At 45.3% G+C, this 19,509-nt stretch overlaps 1 protein-coding gene across 3 annotated transcripts in view; it reads right to left on the minus strand.

Annotated features, from left to right (window-relative positions):
• Positions 1-2,757: 2,757 nt before the first annotated feature.
• Positions 2,758-19,509, minus strand: part of LOC138282926 (microtubule-actin cross-linking factor 1, isoforms 6/7-like) — a 533,430-nt gene continuing 516,678 nt past the window's right edge. For all 3 annotated transcript variants that reach the window (XM_069220983.1, XM_069220984.1, XM_069220985.1), the window contains exon 40: positions 2,758-5,874. In XM_069220983.1, coding sequence (XP_069077084.1) covers positions 5,846-5,874 — 29 coding nt within the window. In that variant the 3' untranslated portion in view covers positions 2,758-5,845. The remainder of the gene's footprint in view (positions 5,875-19,509) is intronic.

The following is a 19,509-nucleotide window of genomic DNA, read 5'->3' on the forward strand; positions in this document are numbered from 1 at the left end:
CCTGTCCATGGTAATGGTTTCCCAGTGGGGCAGATGATGGTGAATTCTGCTGCCAACTGGACCCGGATGTCCCAACGGACTAGGAAGATTTTGAGGCAGAGTAGGGGGCAGGGGTGGACTGGGCAGCCCGCTGACTCCCTGATCCATGAGCTCGGTGGATCCCGCGACCACACAGGGGCTGTGCAGCATGCGTGGGTCGGTGGCCCGGTGGAAATGGACATGGTTGGGTGCCCCTTCCGTAGCCATGAAAGGCACGAGAGGTAGACCAAGGGGGGGCGAGGAGCAACTGCGAGGTCAAGGGACCGACCCGAAGCCCAGGAATCCTTAAAGCGCTCGAGCACTGAGTCCACCTTGTCTCCAAAGAGACGAGTGCCATCAAAGGGCATGTCCATGAAAGATTGCTGGACATCCCCTGAAAAGCCAGACGTCCTCAACCAGGCGTGGCGTCACAGTGCCACTGTCAATGCAACTGATCTGCCTAGTGAGTCGGTCGTATCCAGTCCACACGGATCATGAACTTGACTGCGTCTCTCCCGTCGGTCATGGCTTGGAAGAGAACATTCTGGGCCTCTTCCAGAACTTGGGGCAGCACTTGCGTGACTGTATCCCAGAGAGTATGGGAATAGCGGCCCAAAAGGCATGCGGTGTTCACAGACCGCAGCGCTAGACTGTCAAAAGAAAACATCTTCTTCCCTAAGTTGTCCAGTCTTTTTGATTCCCTGTCCGGGGGAGTGGTAGGGAATGCACCAGAGGATGAAGAAGCCTGGATTACAAGGCTCTCAGGCATAGGGTGTTGGGTAAGGAAATTTGGATCATTCGGCGCAGGCCGATGGCGGCGGGCAATCGTCCTATTCACAGGAGCCCCTGTGCTGGGTTTGGACCAGGTCCCCAGTAGGATGGCCGTAAGCGCTTCGTTGAAAGGAAGAAGGGGTTTTGAGTTGGAGGCCCCAGGCTGAAGCACTTCGGTCAGGAAGTTAGACCTGACCTCTACAAAAGGAAGCCCGAGGTTCAAAACCTCAGCCGCCCTTCTCACCACCATAGAATAAGACGCTCCCTCCTCCATAGCCATGGTACGGGAAGAGAGCATGCCAGTGTCAGGCGAGGTGTCCAACCCACTGGCAACCCAAATCCTGTACCCAGTCCAGTTCAGGCTCAAGCTGGTCTTCTAAAGGGTCCAGCGACCCCTCTACACTATCCCCGTATCCGTACCCATAGTAATAGGGTTCAGAATCAATCCTGGGCACCGTAGAGCCCATGGAAAAAGGAATAGTTGTCGAGCGACATCGTTCCAGCTACGGGTTGTCGAGAATGAGTATAGGGTCAACGTCGATTGAGGGCCCAATCGGCGCGGGGAGCATCAAAATCTGACCCGACGCCGGGGAAGGTCTCGTTGGCATGACAGGCGTTGGGACGGATCCGGAAGCAGATCCTGGGGTGCCCTCCGGAGTCGGGACCGAAGTCGCCAACTTTGAACCCGAGGGAGCCCTCATTGACTCCCCTGGGCCCGAAGGCGCCGAGGATGGGTCGAGCTGCCCAAATATGAGGCGCATGACCTCACAGAACTCCTTTAGTTGGGCAGGGGTAGCCCCGGCTCCCGGGAATTCGGGGAGGCACAGAGCGAACCCAGACTGAGGCTCGAAGATGGAGGCCTAGAGCGTCAACGCTCTTCCCGCATTGCGCCATGTGAGCGACGGGGCGAAGTCGAAGAATGCTTCACCTTCTTCGACTTCTTCTTCTTCTTACCCGAATGTCCATATGACTTGGACGAAGAAGAATGGTGGTGACTCTGAGATCGATCTACTGACCTTCCTCTCGACCGCGAACGACGCAGAGTTGAGTGTCTGGCAGCCATGAGCTTCAGGGCCTCAAAGGTTTCAGGTTCATGGCCTGACACTCGGAGCACGACTTCGGGTCGTGGTCGTGCTCCAAAAAGGCACACAAGGTGCAGATCCATCACCGACATCATGCAGTGACAGGAGTAACAGGGCTTAAACCCGGTCTTACGAGGCATCCCTCGACACATCAAAACTTGTCAAAAACAAATTAGACAAAATGTCGCAGTTAGTCAAAAAATGACTGGGGTAGCTGTTCTCTGGATCTGCTTGTAGGCTGGTGGGGAAGGAAAAGAACTGACGTCAGTGCGCGGGTTGGCACCTATATACGACCGCAATGTCATCACGGCAACCACGACGCCAACGGAGTCGACCGACGCCACCTAATGGCGTGCAGGGGTACTGCTGGAAGAAAAATTCTCCAGAACCAGTCTGACGCCTGGGTAAATTGTAAGGTAAGAAATCTGCAACTAGAAGTCTCTATCAGATATATATATATATATATATATATATATAAATATATAGTGGCTGACATCACATCCACACAAAAGAGAGAGCGATACGAGGGAACATGACGTTGCACAACGACACCTGCTGACGCTAGAGGATATTGCTATGCAAAAGTTTCTGGATCCAATCTAATGCCTGGGGCTATTGAAAAAGTCAGGAATTTGCAGTTAGAAGGCTCTATCAAAAAACACAAACGATAAACAAGGATCACATAATTTTATTAAGTGAATAAGCATGGGTTGGAGATGGGGTATTATGGTTCCTCTGCCTATAGGATAACTGTGGAGTGAATGGAAAGCAATAGAAAGGAAAAACAGATAATAACTGAGACAAGTGGAGTAAGGTATTGCAAGCAGAGGCCTGAAGGTACTGGGAAGCCTTTACAATAAAAGTCAATAAATATAGGGACAGGTGGTGAGTGTAAAAAAATCCTAAACTTTATTGTACATAGCACATTGTATAAACATTGTTTAATTACAGTACATTCTGCTACATTCTGGTAAAATACAGGATCTAGCATGGCGTTAGCGTGTCATACAGTACGGATAGGTGCATACAGAAGTGAATGGGGACGAGCTGAGTGGGTGTTTGCATTGCTTTGTAGGCATGGGCCCAATATTAGGGACCCAGAAGTGCAGAGGTGGGAAGATACAGAGAGAGCTAGGAGGTTTGCAGAGCCCACTGATCCACCCAGCTGAGGACTATTGCTGGCTGGGGGATAAGTGGTAGAAACAGCCATGGGGCAATAAATAGTTGTGTTCCTTGGAGATGCAGTAGCCTCGGCGTTAATGAGTTGTTTTTGGACTTGGGCTAGTAGGTACTTTGGTGGGGTGATGAAAGCTGTGGTGGAGATAAAAGTAAATTAAATGCGTCAAACTTCATGCCATGACGTCATACTTTCTGTTGACAATTGCAGACGCACTCTCTCCAGGGTTTAATACCCCAAGTAGGAGGTAGGCCAAGAGCCAAACACATTTGAGTGAACGTTTGAGGATACGAGCTGCAGTTCCAGCATACACACCTCGTGGGTAAAAACCAATGAATGCATTAAAAATGTCCTCAGTGTCTCCTAGTCTCGCGTCGACTATTGCATAATTACCAGCTTTGCCGTTTCACCTTTTCCAGCACAATGTGCGTGTCCAACATGACCTCAAAGGGATCTCACTGTTCAAAGAATGGAATAACCCTTTCAGGTGAAGCTGAACCATTAATGCCCAGTAAAAGAGGAAGTATTTTGCAGGAGTGCTGCTCCCCAGGAATTAAGTTACTCTTAAATCTAGCACAGGATTAGGTGCATTCAGAGTACTGAAGTAATTGATACCGAGTCATTCTATAATAATTTCCCTGTCCACATTGGTTTTGCAACCATGGCAACGGGCAAAGTGAATTTCAAGTTCTGCGTACTTGATATTGTCTCAAAATGGTGCTCTATCCATGTGCTAGATGAGGGTTTCACTTGCATGTGCAAAGATCTGCCAAACACCAAGCTTGACAAACCTCCTTGCCTTTGTGGTGAGAACAGAACTTTCCCCTGCCTGACAAGGGCTCCCACTTCAGGGGGTCATGGACAGTCTCTCCTTTTTCCTCACAGGCCCCCCTTCCTCATGTATCAATGGATAACTGTTCCTCCTGCCTGATACAGACCCATACTTCCCATGCCTAGAATAGTCCATCCTCCCTGCAGAAAGGCACTTGCTTGAAGTATGAAGATAAGCAGTATGCCCCTGCTTGACAAAGACCCTTATCTGTTGAGTGAACAAGAATTGATCCATCCACTGGAACAGTCTTTCGCATACAAATCTGCAAGTGGTGATCATCCAATGCTTAAAAACTGCTTTATTAAGTCTTTTAAGGGTCCTCATCTCATGTAGAAGTCTGAAGAGGGTCCTCGCCTATCTGTCAGAAGAAGACCATTTCTTACTATTATATTGCTGAGCACATTTAATGCCTGAGGAGTAAAAGTCTAGTCTCCCCACAACTGTTCATATGCAAACTGATGTGGTTGTTCATGCCTGTGGATCTAACCTCTAACCGGGACAGGGTCTTCTGACAAGCCCCTAGAAACCAAAGACAGGTGGTGTAGTTTTACACTAGTGTGCATCACTCCTGAGCACCTTGGAAGCTGGAGAAGGGAGAGGAAAAGGGGATTTTTTTGGCCACTCACTGACCATAGCCACAGAAAACAGCTCTTCATCAGGTGCCGCTATTCACAGTGAGTCTTGGTGATGTGGGCACAGACCATCTTGTCGGCTATAGTGCCTGCTCGAGAAACAGCCTGGCGGCCACTGACAGCTGCTTGCAAAAATGTCTGAAGAATGTCCTCATGGAGAAGATCACTGTCCTGCCCTCCAATGGGCTCAGATTAACCATCCAACAAGGGTAGAAGGAAGCAGAACACACACAATCACACCTGTACACCAGCACACACTCAAACATGTACGTCATACACCACAGCGACAAATGAATTCCACACACACAGAAAATATAACTACAACATCCACTAAACGCAATCTCTGTTGAGCAGAGCCCCATAAAGTCCCTGCAGATGGCTCATCTCTACTTGCCTTCTGCTCTCATTTTAGTTTCTCCTCCAAGGTACCCAGTATTTTCCTCTTCCACTCCTGCTCTCGTTGTAACCTTCCCTTTCATTGTCCGTCCTGCAAGCTACATTTTCATCCCTCACCCCATCACCCCACCCCTCTCTCTATTTAACGCAGTTCAGGTGCGCATTTATCCCGGTCTATCGCCATCACACCACACAAATCTGTCGTCTCGTTGGACAGCCATGTGTCCATCCTTATTCATGCACTCTGCTTTCACTGCACATCATTTCAATGATGAGGTGTGGAAACGAAATGTAATGAGCTACCAAGTGACACGCAACAGAGCAGAATCACTCTCCAGTCATTCCCACACATTTCCCACAGAGCTTTCTAAGGGTTTTGTCATCTCAGAATCAAGGCACATGTTCTGAAAAAGGGTCGTTTCTGTTTATGCCCTTTTCTCAGTGCTCATACTCATCCGCTGGATAACACCGAGCAGTCTTTGTGTACTATGGTGTCTCAAACGTTTGTGCATGCTCGATCGCATGTCCTCTCATACATGACCTAACATGCTTACTCATGCATGCTCTCCCCCCCTCATTCTGCAACACTCACACCTGTGTGCCGCACACACCTTCACAGGGCCTGCTACATTCCCTCACCCTGCCAGTCTCTGTGAAGTAGCAATGAAACCCCTGGAGGGCACAAGACCAGTCGTGAGGCTGTGTTAACCCAAGAGCATGTCCTTTCCTGAAGGATGGTGTCCTGAGGCGACCTGCGCCAAATGGTACACAGTGCCCTGGGCACTATGGCCGGCACCAGCTGATGCCCAAGATCCAGAGGGCTGTACCCGTCCAGATGTTGCCGATTACCAAAATCCCTGATGTGCTTGGTTAGCATTGGTCCTTTCCAGTGTCTCCGGTTAGCGGATGACTCCCTCAGAAGCCAGGGTGGCTGCGATCATGTGGTTGGAGGTCTCTCGGTTTTCTCTGTAAATAAAAATCAAAGTGACACATGGTTCGGCTTATACACTGTCCAGTTTTCACTTAAATCTATCTTACACCAATAAAATATAGAAGAACTAACGTAAATATAGTAAACAGTGTTTTCACATAAGTCAACTTTGGCCAGCAATCAGCATAGAAACCCACCAATGTCTCTACAATACAATAATGCAAGTAAAACCATGTGCACTCCTTTTAATAATAAAGCTTTACCTAAGTCACCACCATCTGCAAGATCAAACTAAAGAAAACATTATGAACCTTTGGAAACTCTGGCTATAACTGATATTTTGTATCAACAGCAGATTTTATATATGTGACATAGCAAAGTCGACGATTTGGACCACAAAAGAAAACAGTTATGTATTTGTAAAAAATATTGCTCAAGCTTTGGTATTTTGTAAAGACCATATGCTTCAATCATCACCATCGTTGAGCTGGGAGTCCCAAAGTAACATCACCATAGAAGCATAATGTTAAACACAGCAAAACAGTTTGTAAACACTGCTACCCACATAAGTGATGAAAGACACTGACGTGACGTCAACAGGGCTCCGAGCCCTTTTCTAACTCCTAAAGCGTCTCGCAAGCGATACGCATGCGCAAGCGCATGTTAGCGTAGGCTCGACCCTAAAAATACCAAACAATAACAGCAGGCGTTCTTTCTCCATGCGAGTCAAGCTTTGCGAACTTTGAGAAATTGTTTGTTTATTGTGAAAGCCTGTATTTCACTAACTGTTCTTGCTGATGGTAATGGTAGCTGAAGAGCAATCTTCTGAGATGTACTTTATTTAGGAATTGTGGGTCAGCTCAAATGTCATCTCACCAGTTGAGAGAGGAAGGCTTTAGCTGCAATGAAACTGGAGGATGCTTTAAACGGGGGAAAACTCTGAAGTGAACCTTGGAGAACTCTTTGATCAGTCCATGAGGGGGAAGTGAAGCAGAAAAAAGGGCAGGTAAAGGTGCCTGACCTTGCTATCCAAAATGTATTCCTGAAAATCTCTGACAGTGCCTGCTGACCCAGTACTGGCATCTGCAGCTGATGGTGGAGAAGAGATCAAGGTTGGGCTTACTCCAGCAGTGGAAGATCTTGTTCAAATGATCTAGGTTCAAGTCCTATTTATGTAATACTCCTGCACACTGGCCGAGCGCGTCTGTCAAGTCGTTGCCTGCATCTGGTGTTCTGCAGTTAATGAAACTTGGTTCTGAACTGCCCACTTCCTTCATACTCTGGGCTTCCATTAAGAGAACATGTGACTCCTTTCCTCCCTCTGGTAATATAAAACACTGAGGTACTGGTATCTGTTGGAACCACAACCAAGGAAGCCTTTATTCTTTCTAGGAATGACTATGACCTGTCTGATGGCTCAGATTTCTTGCATTCATGTGGGGGCGTTGTTAACTACCACTGATAGTTAAGTCCTGGAGATGTGCTACTCAACCCTTCATGGATGCATCGGTGTTCATCACAAAGTTTAGAGAGTCCTGATGGAACACGAATCTTATGTTTATCTCAAGGTCCATCAAGGTGATGCTGCTATCATGTTTTGATTGATGGTGATCTCGTCAAATGAGCGTTCCACCTGTGCCCATTAGTTGTTTAGTTCCTGTTACAATAGTTTCATAAGCAGGTGACAAAATGGTACCAAAGGGATGCAAGAGGACATCAATCCTAGTCGGCATGTGGAATGGTGAACTGTCACACTGTGCTTCCCTTGTACTTGATCGGCCAAATTGTGTAATCACCGCAGCCTGTCTATTTCCCTGTCTTGAATCAACAATGATTCTCCTTGGTTGATGGAAAGGCCCAGCTCTTTGAAGAGCTATAGGCAAGGCTGAGTAGATGCTGTGGCAGAGTGGTTTGAATTTCCGTTTCTTAACCAGTTGTCAAGTAGGGGACGACCTGATGATCATGGTGCCTGAGGTAGGCTGCCACTGGTACCATGCACTTCGTGAAAATACTTGGAGCCAACTTATGTCAGAATGGGATTACCTTCAATTGCCAATGGCAGTCGTCCTCTTTGAAACGCACATTTTCAATGTTTGGCATGAATGGAGACGTGAACGCAAATACCCTCACGGCTGCAATGACAGTTTGAAATGAAATGTTGATTTATTGGAGTATTCGTTAACTTATTTTTCATAAGAAAAACAAAATAGAATTCTAGATTTTGATGGGAATCTGGAATCCATTCTATAACTTCCCTTTGCATCCTAGAATAGAATTTCGGCTTGAAGCAGATGCATGTTTTGTTGTGTTCTTCTTGATAGTGCAGTTGAAAGGATTCAGATCATCCAAAGGGGATGCATGAGAAGGAATGCTGCCGGTGATGTGGCCATGAGTGATGAATGGGTATTGTCTGTGCCGGAAAAGGAAAATCTCAACCGCAACAGAGATCTATCATCCCTTCTTTCAGGAGTGAACCTGCATGGAAGAAGTCACTGTAGACATCTTCAAGACTATCTTTGGAGGAGATAACTGCAGAGGACAAAGATGTTCCTAAACTGGATCAATGAATCTTATAATAGATGTGATAGATTTAAAAAGTAAAGGATGAGGGTCTGGTGTGAAAGGAGGTCTCATGTTCCGGGGAGGTTTGTTTGTAGATTGTACACCCAGTGGTGTAACAAAACGTGAGCGGTCTCCCGGGCAAAGTACATTGAGGGCCCCCCTCTCCCACCCAGCCAGAAGTTCTCAGACCAGGGCCTGCCACCCGTGCACAGTGCACTGTGCTGTAGGGACCCCCTGGAGCTCGAGCACCCCACCCGCAGCATGGGGGATGAGGGGGGCTATTGTTATGCCAGTGTGTACACCAGAACTTGGGTTTCTCATCAGAGATGAGGATGGAGATGGTGGCAAACCTGCCATCGGAGCGCCTACAGAAGATTGCCTAGATGAAAGAGAAAAACACACTATAGATGGCAACTATTCTGGGGAATCGTGATCTCACTGCTCTCGAATGAGAACCCACTGTGATCTCTGCTGAATCCCCTCAATGTCATTTCATCGAAATAGTGGATGGTAATTTTGACAGTGAGAGTCAAAGTTTTGAGAGTGACTCCAGCATTGTTGCTATCGAATGGTGATGCTTCGACAGCATTGATACGATAGTTCTTCCATGATGACGTGATGGCAACGGGGATTGAGGATGGTGCTTTGACAATGATGTTAATCGTCATGTCTCTGACACAGTTGTCTTAGATGTCAAAAAAGTGGTATGTCGTGGAGACCGATGATCTTTGTCTCTATGCCTGCAGTGGGAAGAACCCATCTTAGACAGCAAGCACGCTGGGGCTGCGGCTCTCGTCCTTGAGGGTAACAGTCTTGGCATTGATTTTGAATGATGTCTGGAGCGACAATGTCGATTGTGAACATGTTTGCTTTCTTATCAGAGTGCAATGTTTTTTGGTATAAATGCTTTGAGAGGTTGTGCCTTGCAGCCGCTTCCTCTTCTTCCTCTATTTAGTCTTCATACTTTGAAGCATTCCTCAAAGTCTAATGCCCTCCATGCCTTCTGCACATCTTTTGGCAGATATTGCAGTCTTTCACATTGAGAGATGGATGAAGATACACTACACAGAGCTTGTGAGTGTCTATAACTGGTTTTGTTCTGCAACAGACACTTGTCAAACAAAGGCATTTTGAGAGGAAAAATTCTCTAAATGTGGGGAAACAAATCTCACACGACAGTTGTTAAAAAATTGGACAGTTGGGCTCAAAGACTTGATTTTTGAAGCAAAAATTGAAAAGCAAAACCTCACACATGCACTCAGATGAGGCAAACTGCCAGGACAAGTCATGATGAGTAGGGGGATCACCTGGAGTTCTTAAAGGGGAAGAACTCTTTTCACTCTGATTACATTAGAGCGCTATCAAGTTACATTTTTCTTAATGTGTTCACATTTTCAATCTGTCTTTGCACCTGAGATGCTAAAATGTAGTTTTAAAATGTTGCCGAGATGAACCAGTTTGGTTTCCAGAAAAAATCCCACTTTTGATAGACTGTCACAAGATGCTGTTTTATCCCAAGGACAAACTGGTTCTTGACACCCTGCATTATATTCTATGAAAAACTTATCTATGGTACAGTGCTTTGGGTCCACACAGGCAGTAGATCATGCAAACTTTTATGACTACCAATGAAGATCCTACGATACAGGAAGGCAGTTTCTTTCTCTCTGACTGTGGGGAATGAGGTATAAATGGAGAAGATGATGCTCTTGGCATAGAAGGCACTGACAGGTGGTGTACCTTTTTTGCCTCATGAGGTGCTGAATGAGATGGACCGTGGTGTCTGGCAGTTTTCTTCTCCAATTTTCTGAGCTGTTTGCAAGATGACTCATTTGATGTTTCTTCCAAATTAGAAATGGTTTCAGATGCTGCTTTATGTTCAGAATGAACCATTTTTGGGGTCTTCTTAGGTGAATTTGATGGGGTATGAGAGTCTTCACCTTAGGAAATTTTGTCCTATCACCTTGGACTTCTAAAGCCACCAGAGCAACTGTCCTTCTCTGGGTTTTTGTGGAAAAATTCCTACAGATCTTGCAGTGTTTAGCTCTATGAGCTCGCTATAAGCAGTAAATGCATCCCTTGGGGGATGATCTGTCTTTTCCGCACAGGATCCACAAGTTCTGAAAAAATCCTTTTTTCTTTTCGTTTTTAGGTGATCCAGACCTAACTCAAACTAAACATGAAGCAAGTCTCCAAAACAGAGTCTCCTTGAGTAAGGGATGGACATTAACATTATAAGGCCCAAAATACATCTAACTGTAGAGATAAGAGTACAGCTCAAATTACTCTCTTCACATACCATGTGCATTGGAAATCTGAGCAATGGTGGATTCTAGGGGATGTGGTCTTCACTGTGCTTTTAACCTCATCGTTTGGAGTTTGGTTCCTATTCAATGAGGTGAGTAGGCTACTTAAGCAACTTCTGTGGCTATGTTTACCATTATACTGCTATGGTAATGTTACTGTGCGGCTCCCAGCTCGACAATGGAGATGATTCAAGCATGTAAATATATGATTGATACAATGCTGGTGAAACAATTTTAACTTATATCCCAAGTGTTGCAGTGATTTTATGCAATGCTGACCAGACAAGCAGATATCAAGCACACAAATGACATCACTTTCCGAGGCCTGTCAGTTCCCTGAATTCTTCAGTGCAGTAGGCATTAGAAACATGAGCAGTACAAAGGTAAGTGAGCCTGTGACAATGAACCTAGAGAAGGATCAGAGCTTCCAAAAGACTCATTGTTACGGAAAGTATGTAACCTTTTCTTCTAATAGGTGCTATTATCTCTGCAGATTTTTTATCTTTATCTTTGATGTTTAAGTAGCAATACCAAGCTAATTTTGAAGAAGCAAAAAGAAGCCAACCTACCTGCAAATGTATCACTGATCTTCCAAACAATTCTTTAGCTCTGGCATCTGGATCAAGCAGAGAGAACATAAAACTGCTGCTGTGCAGGCCTCTTGCAAAGGCCCCCCACAAAAAAACAAGCAGTGCTCACTCTGCCCCTCACTTAATGTAAAACAAATCCTTCATGCTGTCCTCTTGGCTGGCAACCTGAAGAGGGTCGGTGGCCAACACCTACTCTGCTTCATTACAACCATACCATTAATAACACTTCTACATATGAAACGTAACTTCCTGTTGCTGGAAACATTTTACCTGTAACCAACGCTGCGAATATGGAGGTTTAAACATAGCCGATAATGGAACTGACTACTTAAGATGGAATTTCATAACACCCTATGTGGCCGATTCTATGCCTCAATGTGGGTCCATAGCTCGCTGTGCACAGGATTCAAGATATTCGTTACTTAGGAGGCCAAGCAAGGCTGAAACTTGTCTGGGCTTGTGTGAATTCCCTTCTAGAGGGGGTCTCACCTGGCAGCTTGGGATAGACTGTTCCCCTGAGTAGCAGGGTCGGTGATGATTTGTCATTCTAAGCTGAAGCCTGCCTTATCGAGTGGCCACAAAATAATGAGTTGGAATGCAGAGGTTGCTATTGGTTTAGACTATTTTCAAGCATTCCTTCCATTATCCTTTGGGTTTGATGGAATTGTGTTACCACCATAAGAAAGAATGACTGCTTTAGCTTCCACTGCACTGATGAGGACAGGAACTCACCCTTCTAATTTGTTATTGTGACCTAAAAAACAGTTTTGAAGGGAAGGTCCAGCATCACAACTGTTCAAGTGTACAAAAGATGGAGCCATCAGAAGAGGCAATACCAAGCTAAGTTCCCACTGAGCAGTAAGGTGCAGTAAGAAATCTTTTCAATGAAACATTAAAAAAATATTGCACCACCAGGATCTCATGAAACGTTTCACCAAATAACCGTTCCATGGTACGAAGTAAAGAAACACCGAGCATATCAGATGGTAAAACCGCATTTGGAGCCAGACACCTCACGATGAACAGCCCAGATAACCTCAACCACTAACATTCATAAATATGGCGGGTAATCTTCTGGCTCACATTTACTCTCACGTTGGGAACTTTATCAGAGCGATCACATCCAAGACACTTCGACCTTCCAGATGCCTGATAAATAATTACCGGATGTCTAGGACTATCCTCCTCTTGCGAGTGAAGGAAAGACTGGCATCTTGACCAGACAATCCTGGATGAGAAGCTGGAAATGTGTCACCACTTAAAGGAAATTAGTAGGAAAGTCAGTAGGATCCTTGGGTATAAATGTAGGGCTGGTCCTCAGGGTGACCTTCTCTCTTGTGAATCTCTCCTACCTTTCTTGCTGATGCAAGTGCTTGGAAACAGGCTGCTACCAGGACATGAACTTGAGATGTGATTTGTGGATCCGTTCAAAGGGAGCAATATCACTTGACTCAAGACAGTATTTAGCTCTCACCACAGATGGATACACTTGAAAGAGTCCCTTCATAAATAGTTATATTATTCACTGAGAGATTAAAGTGGATGTGGCAACTTAGTATAGTGTCACAACATAGACTCGCACAGATAAATATTTTAGACCCTTTTTAACCACTAACAAACATTGGAGTATTTGGTGTTGCTGTATGAATATATATATTTACTGGCAGTTTTCTTCTCCAATTTTCTGAGCTATTTGCTATATATTTACTGGAAAAAAAACAAAGGTTAAAATGACGTTATGGTTAGGTATAAAGAAAGTTTTGAGCAGTACCGCTGTACACCGGTAGGAGGTGCTGTGCAGCGCCGCACTGATGCCAATCTGCTCTGGAAAAATATATATATGGATGCCACTACAATGCACTGACATCAGTTCCTTTATTTCCATGCCATCAGACACAGATAAGGAGCCACCTCTTGACTCTTTGAGACAGCTGTTCACCCCAAATCTTCTAGTGTCCAAAGGAAATGTCACCTCCCAAAATGACGAATCCTGTAAGGACTGTCGCAAACAAATATCTGAGACAGATCTTCATCAGATTTGCCTGCAGTGGCTGTGCACTGAAGAACCCGGCAGTCATTTGGGACTGTGAGGCAAAGGTCTGTCGCCAAGCACCAGAAGACGCCACCATGAGACCAGTCAAAGTCAAGGGGTCTGTCCCGGTCCTGTTCCAGAAGTCGTTCTCGACGTTGGTTGTCTTCGCACTCTAAGTCTTCAGGTAAATTGAGAAAACCCCTCACAGAAAATCCACGTGGGACTCAGCCCCTTCCCGCCACTCACATACTCCTGAAAAGGAGCAAGGGGGGCACCATGCCTCTCGCTCTTTCTCCTGAAGTCAAACGACATTGGAGCACATCCCACAACTTGCCCTGGCACAACCCATGTTACAAAGTTATAGTGCATAACACTTCAGATGCGCCTGACTAATAATGAATATGGAAGCACAATACCCACAATACAGTGAGGGTCTAAAATAACAAGTTACTTACCCTTGGTGATGCGTTTTCCGGTAGAGACTTCGCCTAACTGCAGATTCCTCACCTTGTGAATTTCCTCAGGCACCAGAGTGGAATTGGAAACTTTTGCTAGCAATTCCCTCACCTGTCGGTAGGTGTGGTAGAAAACTCCAAATCAGATCCATCTCCCCAGAATGTGACGTTGGGCCCCCATTTATGCGTCACTTCCGCACGCTAGTGTCTGTTTCATTCTAGTGTGTGACTGCGCCGTTGGATACAGGGCCAATGAACTCAGAATATGGCAGTAGGCACACTTTAAAATTTTAGATCTTATTATTGGACTGAATAAGAACATTCCACAGAAAAGATGGGAGGGTGAGTGAGGAAGCTACAGTTAGAGTTTCTACGAGTATAGGCATTACCAAAGGTAAGAAATTTGTTGTTTCTGATAGAGACTTTTACCCACATATTCAGTGCTTAATTTGTGCAGGTGCTTTCCAGTGCTTAGCAGCACTTATTTGTCAGGTCCTGGTCTATGAAATACCTGCCAAGTCAAACGGTGATCGCCTCTCATTTTAGAATCGCATAATGACAACAAAACCCTGAAATTTCTTTGTTTATCCCCACATTAAGAATGTTATTAGAACCATTCTAGCTCATCGCTTGTTCTCTCTTGTGCGTAAACTTTTAAAAATACAATGCCGCCCGCCTTATCATGAGGCGCACACACTGCCAGACACTGCCTGGATCCCTGTCTCAGCATAACAGCCTGGTGACAGGTCCATCAATCATAGGAGTACAGCACTAGTGGGTTACCAATGACTGCTCACCACTTTCAAAATAAAATTAGCCTGTCACTCCCTTGGCGTTGAATTGGCAAGTCAAGTGTCGAGACTCTCCTGAGTTGGAACAATGTAGACTGTCTCCCTACTTTTCTCCACCCAAGCATACGATGGAAGAAGCAAGAAGCATGTCGGACGCATAACGAGTGCAGCAGCAGGCCTCACGCCTCAGATTAATTCAAAGGCAGTGCCAGTAAGTAATGACTTCTTAACATACTGCTAGTAGTGTGAAATAATGGAACGTCAGAAGTACTCTACATTACCATGAATATTTTCTGTGAGACCACACGGTGGCAACGTATGGCACGGTCACCGTATAAAACTCATTAAAATGTTGAGCTGTGAGTGCGGTTCCCAAAGAACCCGTCATATGGCATTAATGTCTCCCATGATAAGAGCTCGGACATGCTGATGGGATTAACGCAGCATGGTCCCCACCATGAATGTTATTGTTGCTGCCATATTGAGAAAGTGCAAATTTGCGGCAAGGGCACTTGGAAATAATGAGTAGAAGTTGGCATTGACCTTGTGGAGTGAGCTCTTAAGGTCCTTGTAGGCGGGTCATCCTCCTGTTAAATGCAGAAGACCATGGTTGCAGAAATCCATCTTGTTATCACCTGCTTGGTGACAGCATATCCCTTTCTTGGGGCACATATGTTATTAGAAGGTGATCCAACTTTCTACTATTTTGTTCTTTTAATATATAATTTGATGCAGTGGCATAAATCCAGAGTATGAAGTGTTATTTCTGCACTATCATTAGGATCTTCCAAAAAAGACTTAAACACCACTGATTCACTTACATGAAAATCTTTTGGAATCTTTCGTATAAAGTGATAATTTGACCTTAGTATGACCCTGACATCCATAACTTGAAAAGTGAGTGCAAGGAGTTTGGCTGTTTTTCAGGTTAAGTATTTAATATCCACTAATGTATGCTAAAATAGTACTCAGTTACCATAAAGTGGAAGGCTTTCTAACTGGAGGAAAAGCCCTGAAAAGTCCTTTAACAAATTATTTTATAATTCTTTGTGACCATAATAAAGACTTGTAATTTGTTCTTCAGAAATGAGAAATTGCTGCTGGGCGAACTTTGATGGAGGAATGGGATTTGTACCTGCATCCTGAAACTGACTCTCTTCTTTGAGGTTGTGAGCTAAAGTACACATTTTTACTACCTTTCTTTTTCGTGTCTAGAATTGATCCTAAAAAGTGTTTCTCTTGGAGTCAATAAAAGTTGTCCCTCTTGTTGATTAAACCTATGGTGTTGAAAAGTTGAATACAAACTTTGGTAGACTTTTTACCCCCTTGTAAAGACTTGGGGCCTCATTATGGGGCCTCAAAATGGAGCCGGCTGCAATGTGGCGGTGCGGCGGGTGCAGCAGCCCCCATCGCGCATTCCACTGCCCGTAGTTCGGGCAGTGGAATGCGTGACAGGGCAGCGCATAAGGGCCCCTGCGCTGCTCATGCCAAGTGCAGGGGCAGTGCAGGGGCTCCCAGAGGCCCCCGACACCTTTCTTCCGCCAGATTTTCCATGGTGGTGGGAACCACCATGGACAGGCTGGTGGATGGGGACTCGTAATCCCCAGGGCAGCGCTGCCCTGGTGAATTAGAAACACGGGATCACCAGGTTGCAGGCTGGCAGCATAATGAGGCCGTTGGCCTTTGTAAGCCAGTCGTCCAAGTAAAGGAAAATTTGATGGACCTGCCTTCTGAGGTACGCTGCCATCGTGGCCATGCATTTAATGAAAATGCATGAGCCGATTTCACGTAGAAATGTGGGACCCTGACTTGCTAATGGCGACCAGCTACTTTGAATTGTAAGTACTTTCTGAAGACTCTCTGCCTCTCCCACTGGAGAGGAGCGTGGGTTGCTAACGCTTTCAAAGGAGATTCCCCTGAGAACGAACTAGGATTACAGTTAAGAAACCATTCCCTCTCTCTCTGGGGATTTCCACTTATAATCATAAGAAATTAATAGAGTAGCAAGCTCATCCTTACAAAATGCGGGGGAAGAGGAAAAAAAACGATCCATGGAAATAGCTAAGCAAAAAGATTCCTCAGGGAAGCCTGTCCTACTTGAGCATCTGTTCTACCACCTGAGTCCAAACAATAGTGTCTCGTAAAAATATAAACTGATTTTGCATAGCTGCTTTGCAAATTTCAGCTACAGGAATATTCCTCATCAAAGCAGCTGTAGCTTATTTCCCTCTAGTGGAATGTGCTTTTGGTCTACTGGACAAAGCTTTATTTGCTTTCTGGTAGCATAACACGATGCAAGAAACTATCCACCTGGATATAGATTGTTTAGACGTAGTGAAACCTGCATGTATAGGGCCATAGTTTATAAACAATGAATCAGACCTGTGTATGCTTATTTTTGTGTAGATAACATTTTAATCTCCATCTAATATCTAAAGTGTGGAGAATTCTCTGTGCTGAAGTGGAAGGATACTATAAGAAAGTAGATAAAGTAATTGCTTGATTAATCTGAAAATACAAAACAACTTTGGGTAAGACTTTTGGATGAGTTCGTATAACCACCTCACTGCTATGGAATACTGTATAATGTTCATGAGAACATAGAGCTTGAATCTCACTGGCTCTATGTACTGATGTGATAGCAACTAAGAAAGTCGATTTCTAAGAAAGGTGTTGTAATGAGGCTTTATGAATGGGTTTTGAAAGGTGGTGCAGTAAGACGTGAGAGCACTATGTTCAATTCTCAAGAAGGGTAAGGACGGCGTATTGGAGGGAAACCGGTCTTGATACCCTCTATGAAGTCTTTATTAAGTGCTGCTTTTGAAAAAGGGGTTTGTGAAGGACATTTACTATAGGCAGCAATAGTTACCAAATGGACCTTAATAGAAGTGAATTGTAAGTCAAATTTGGCACGTTGGTTGAGAGGTACGAGCTCCACCACATGCATCTGCAGAAAGATATTCACTTCTGATCTCAGCATCTGTAGATGTTGTTTGGATGATTTTGGTGGAATATTTGGTGAAGGTCTAGAGATCTGAGACAGTAACAATTCTGTACAATATGCAGAACCTAGGCATAGTTTGTGATAGATTTCCACTCTTAGATATTCTGAAATACTTTCTTCTACCGGAGTGGGTAATGGAAGAAGGGGAAGCAGAGGCTCATTGTTTGGAGCATGTAGGAGGCTTTCCTGCTTGGGCAGATTAGTGGCTGCCTATTCCCTTTAGTTGATACCTTTGATGTTGCTGGGAAGACCTTTGCTGCAGCTGTTGGTGGTGTCCTGGCAACCATTGAGGGGCCTGAGCCCTCTGTGGATAAAAATGCCTCTCATAAGGTTTGTAAGGATGCTTTCTTTGCTTCTTATATTTTTCCAGACCAACCACCTTCAAGGTCTCCATGTCGCTCTGCATGCATGCCATCTCATCATCTGTATGACTATCAAACAGAGTGTTACCAGAGAAAGGAAGGTTAAGTATCCTCTGCTGAGATTCCTGCTTGAGAGTCATGAGACTAAGCCAATAATGTTGCCTGAGACCAAACCCGTGGCAGTAACCAGGGGCTGCTAGCAAAGATGAATCAGCAGCAGCAGTGATCACTTGATTAGAAACCATCGTGATTTCTATGAAGTACTCTCTGCAGTCTGTCGGAGGTCATCTACAAATTGCTGTATGGAGTCCCATAAGGATCTATCATACCTACCGAGAAGGGCAGATGCACTCGCCATTTTCATGTTTGTGGGAGCTGTGCCGCATACCTTGAGCTCCACTAAGTCGAGATTCCTGCTTTCCTTGTTTGGTGGAACCGTGGAGGAAGGATTAGTTGTGTGAACTTTCTTTGCAACCAAAATCACAACTGAGTCAGGAGGAGGGTATGACCCTAGGACCAAGAGGTCCTGCTCCAGAGGCTTATAGTTATTCTGAAGTCTAGCCAAGCTTCTTTGGCTGAAACCTATGCATGGAAAAGTTCCATGGCTGGTTCTAACAAACCTGGGTCTGGAGATAGAAGGGCTCTTAAAGCTGAACGTAGGTGAAGACTCTCAAATATCACAGATGTAGCCATTGATGGAAAGGCAATGAAATATTCAGTTTTGTAGTGCTTCGTACAAACACCTCTTGAAACTTGTTGATGTCATCAACTGGTGAGACACTTGGCTGAGGAGAATCAGTCAGTGTTGGTGAGTATCTTCCAGTGCAGGAGGAAGCAGTAAACTAAAAAGACCTCCCTCTGGATCTGGGCCTAAGATGATATCTATGTCTGTTCATAGATGAGTGCCGAGAGTGAAGGGAATGTCTGGAAGTCGCTATTGTTCATGACCTATGGCAAGAGCTGGACTTGGACAGAGGAGAACTTGATCTCCATGGGGAAGCTAGAGGCCTCTCCTGTGAAGGAGCTCCCAAAGGTGCGTGTGTCTGAGGAAGAGGTGGAGGCGAAGAACGTGGTGTAGGCGCTGAGGGAGCTGGTGGAGGTGGTGGAGAAGGCTGCAGAGAGCCCGGAATAAGGACTAGCAACAATGGCCAGTATGCCCTGGAATATTATGAGTTAAAAGTTAATGGCAAACTTCTTGGTCTCGATTTCCTGACCCATTCCGGAGATCTGGCATGCCTCGACGGCAAGGGCCTACTGTGTCTCGATGTCAACAGATTTCTCGATGTCAAGTGTCTCCTGTGTCTTGACATCGTGGAATCCCTCAATGTCGACCTCCTGTGACTCTACTTGGAACGTTGTATCCTCGACACGAGCATGTAGGCACTGTACCTCATCTCAATGTCCTGGTCACCGACTGTGAATGATGTAGTTTTTGATTTCTTCTCGTACTGGATCTCCCTCACCTGGAGTCCTCAGTGATAAGTTGAAGAGCCCTGGTAGAGGGCTGACCCTCTCCTCGCTCATGTGAAGTCCCACCTTCAGACTGCACCTCATGCTGTCTGCATTGC

Source organism: Pleurodeles waltl, chromosome 2_2, assembly GCF_031143425.1.
Source record: "Pleurodeles waltl isolate 20211129_DDA chromosome 2_2, aPleWal1.hap1.20221129, whole genome shotgun sequence".
Classification (NCBI taxonomy): Eukaryota; Metazoa; Chordata; class Amphibia; order Caudata; family Salamandridae; genus Pleurodeles; species Pleurodeles waltl.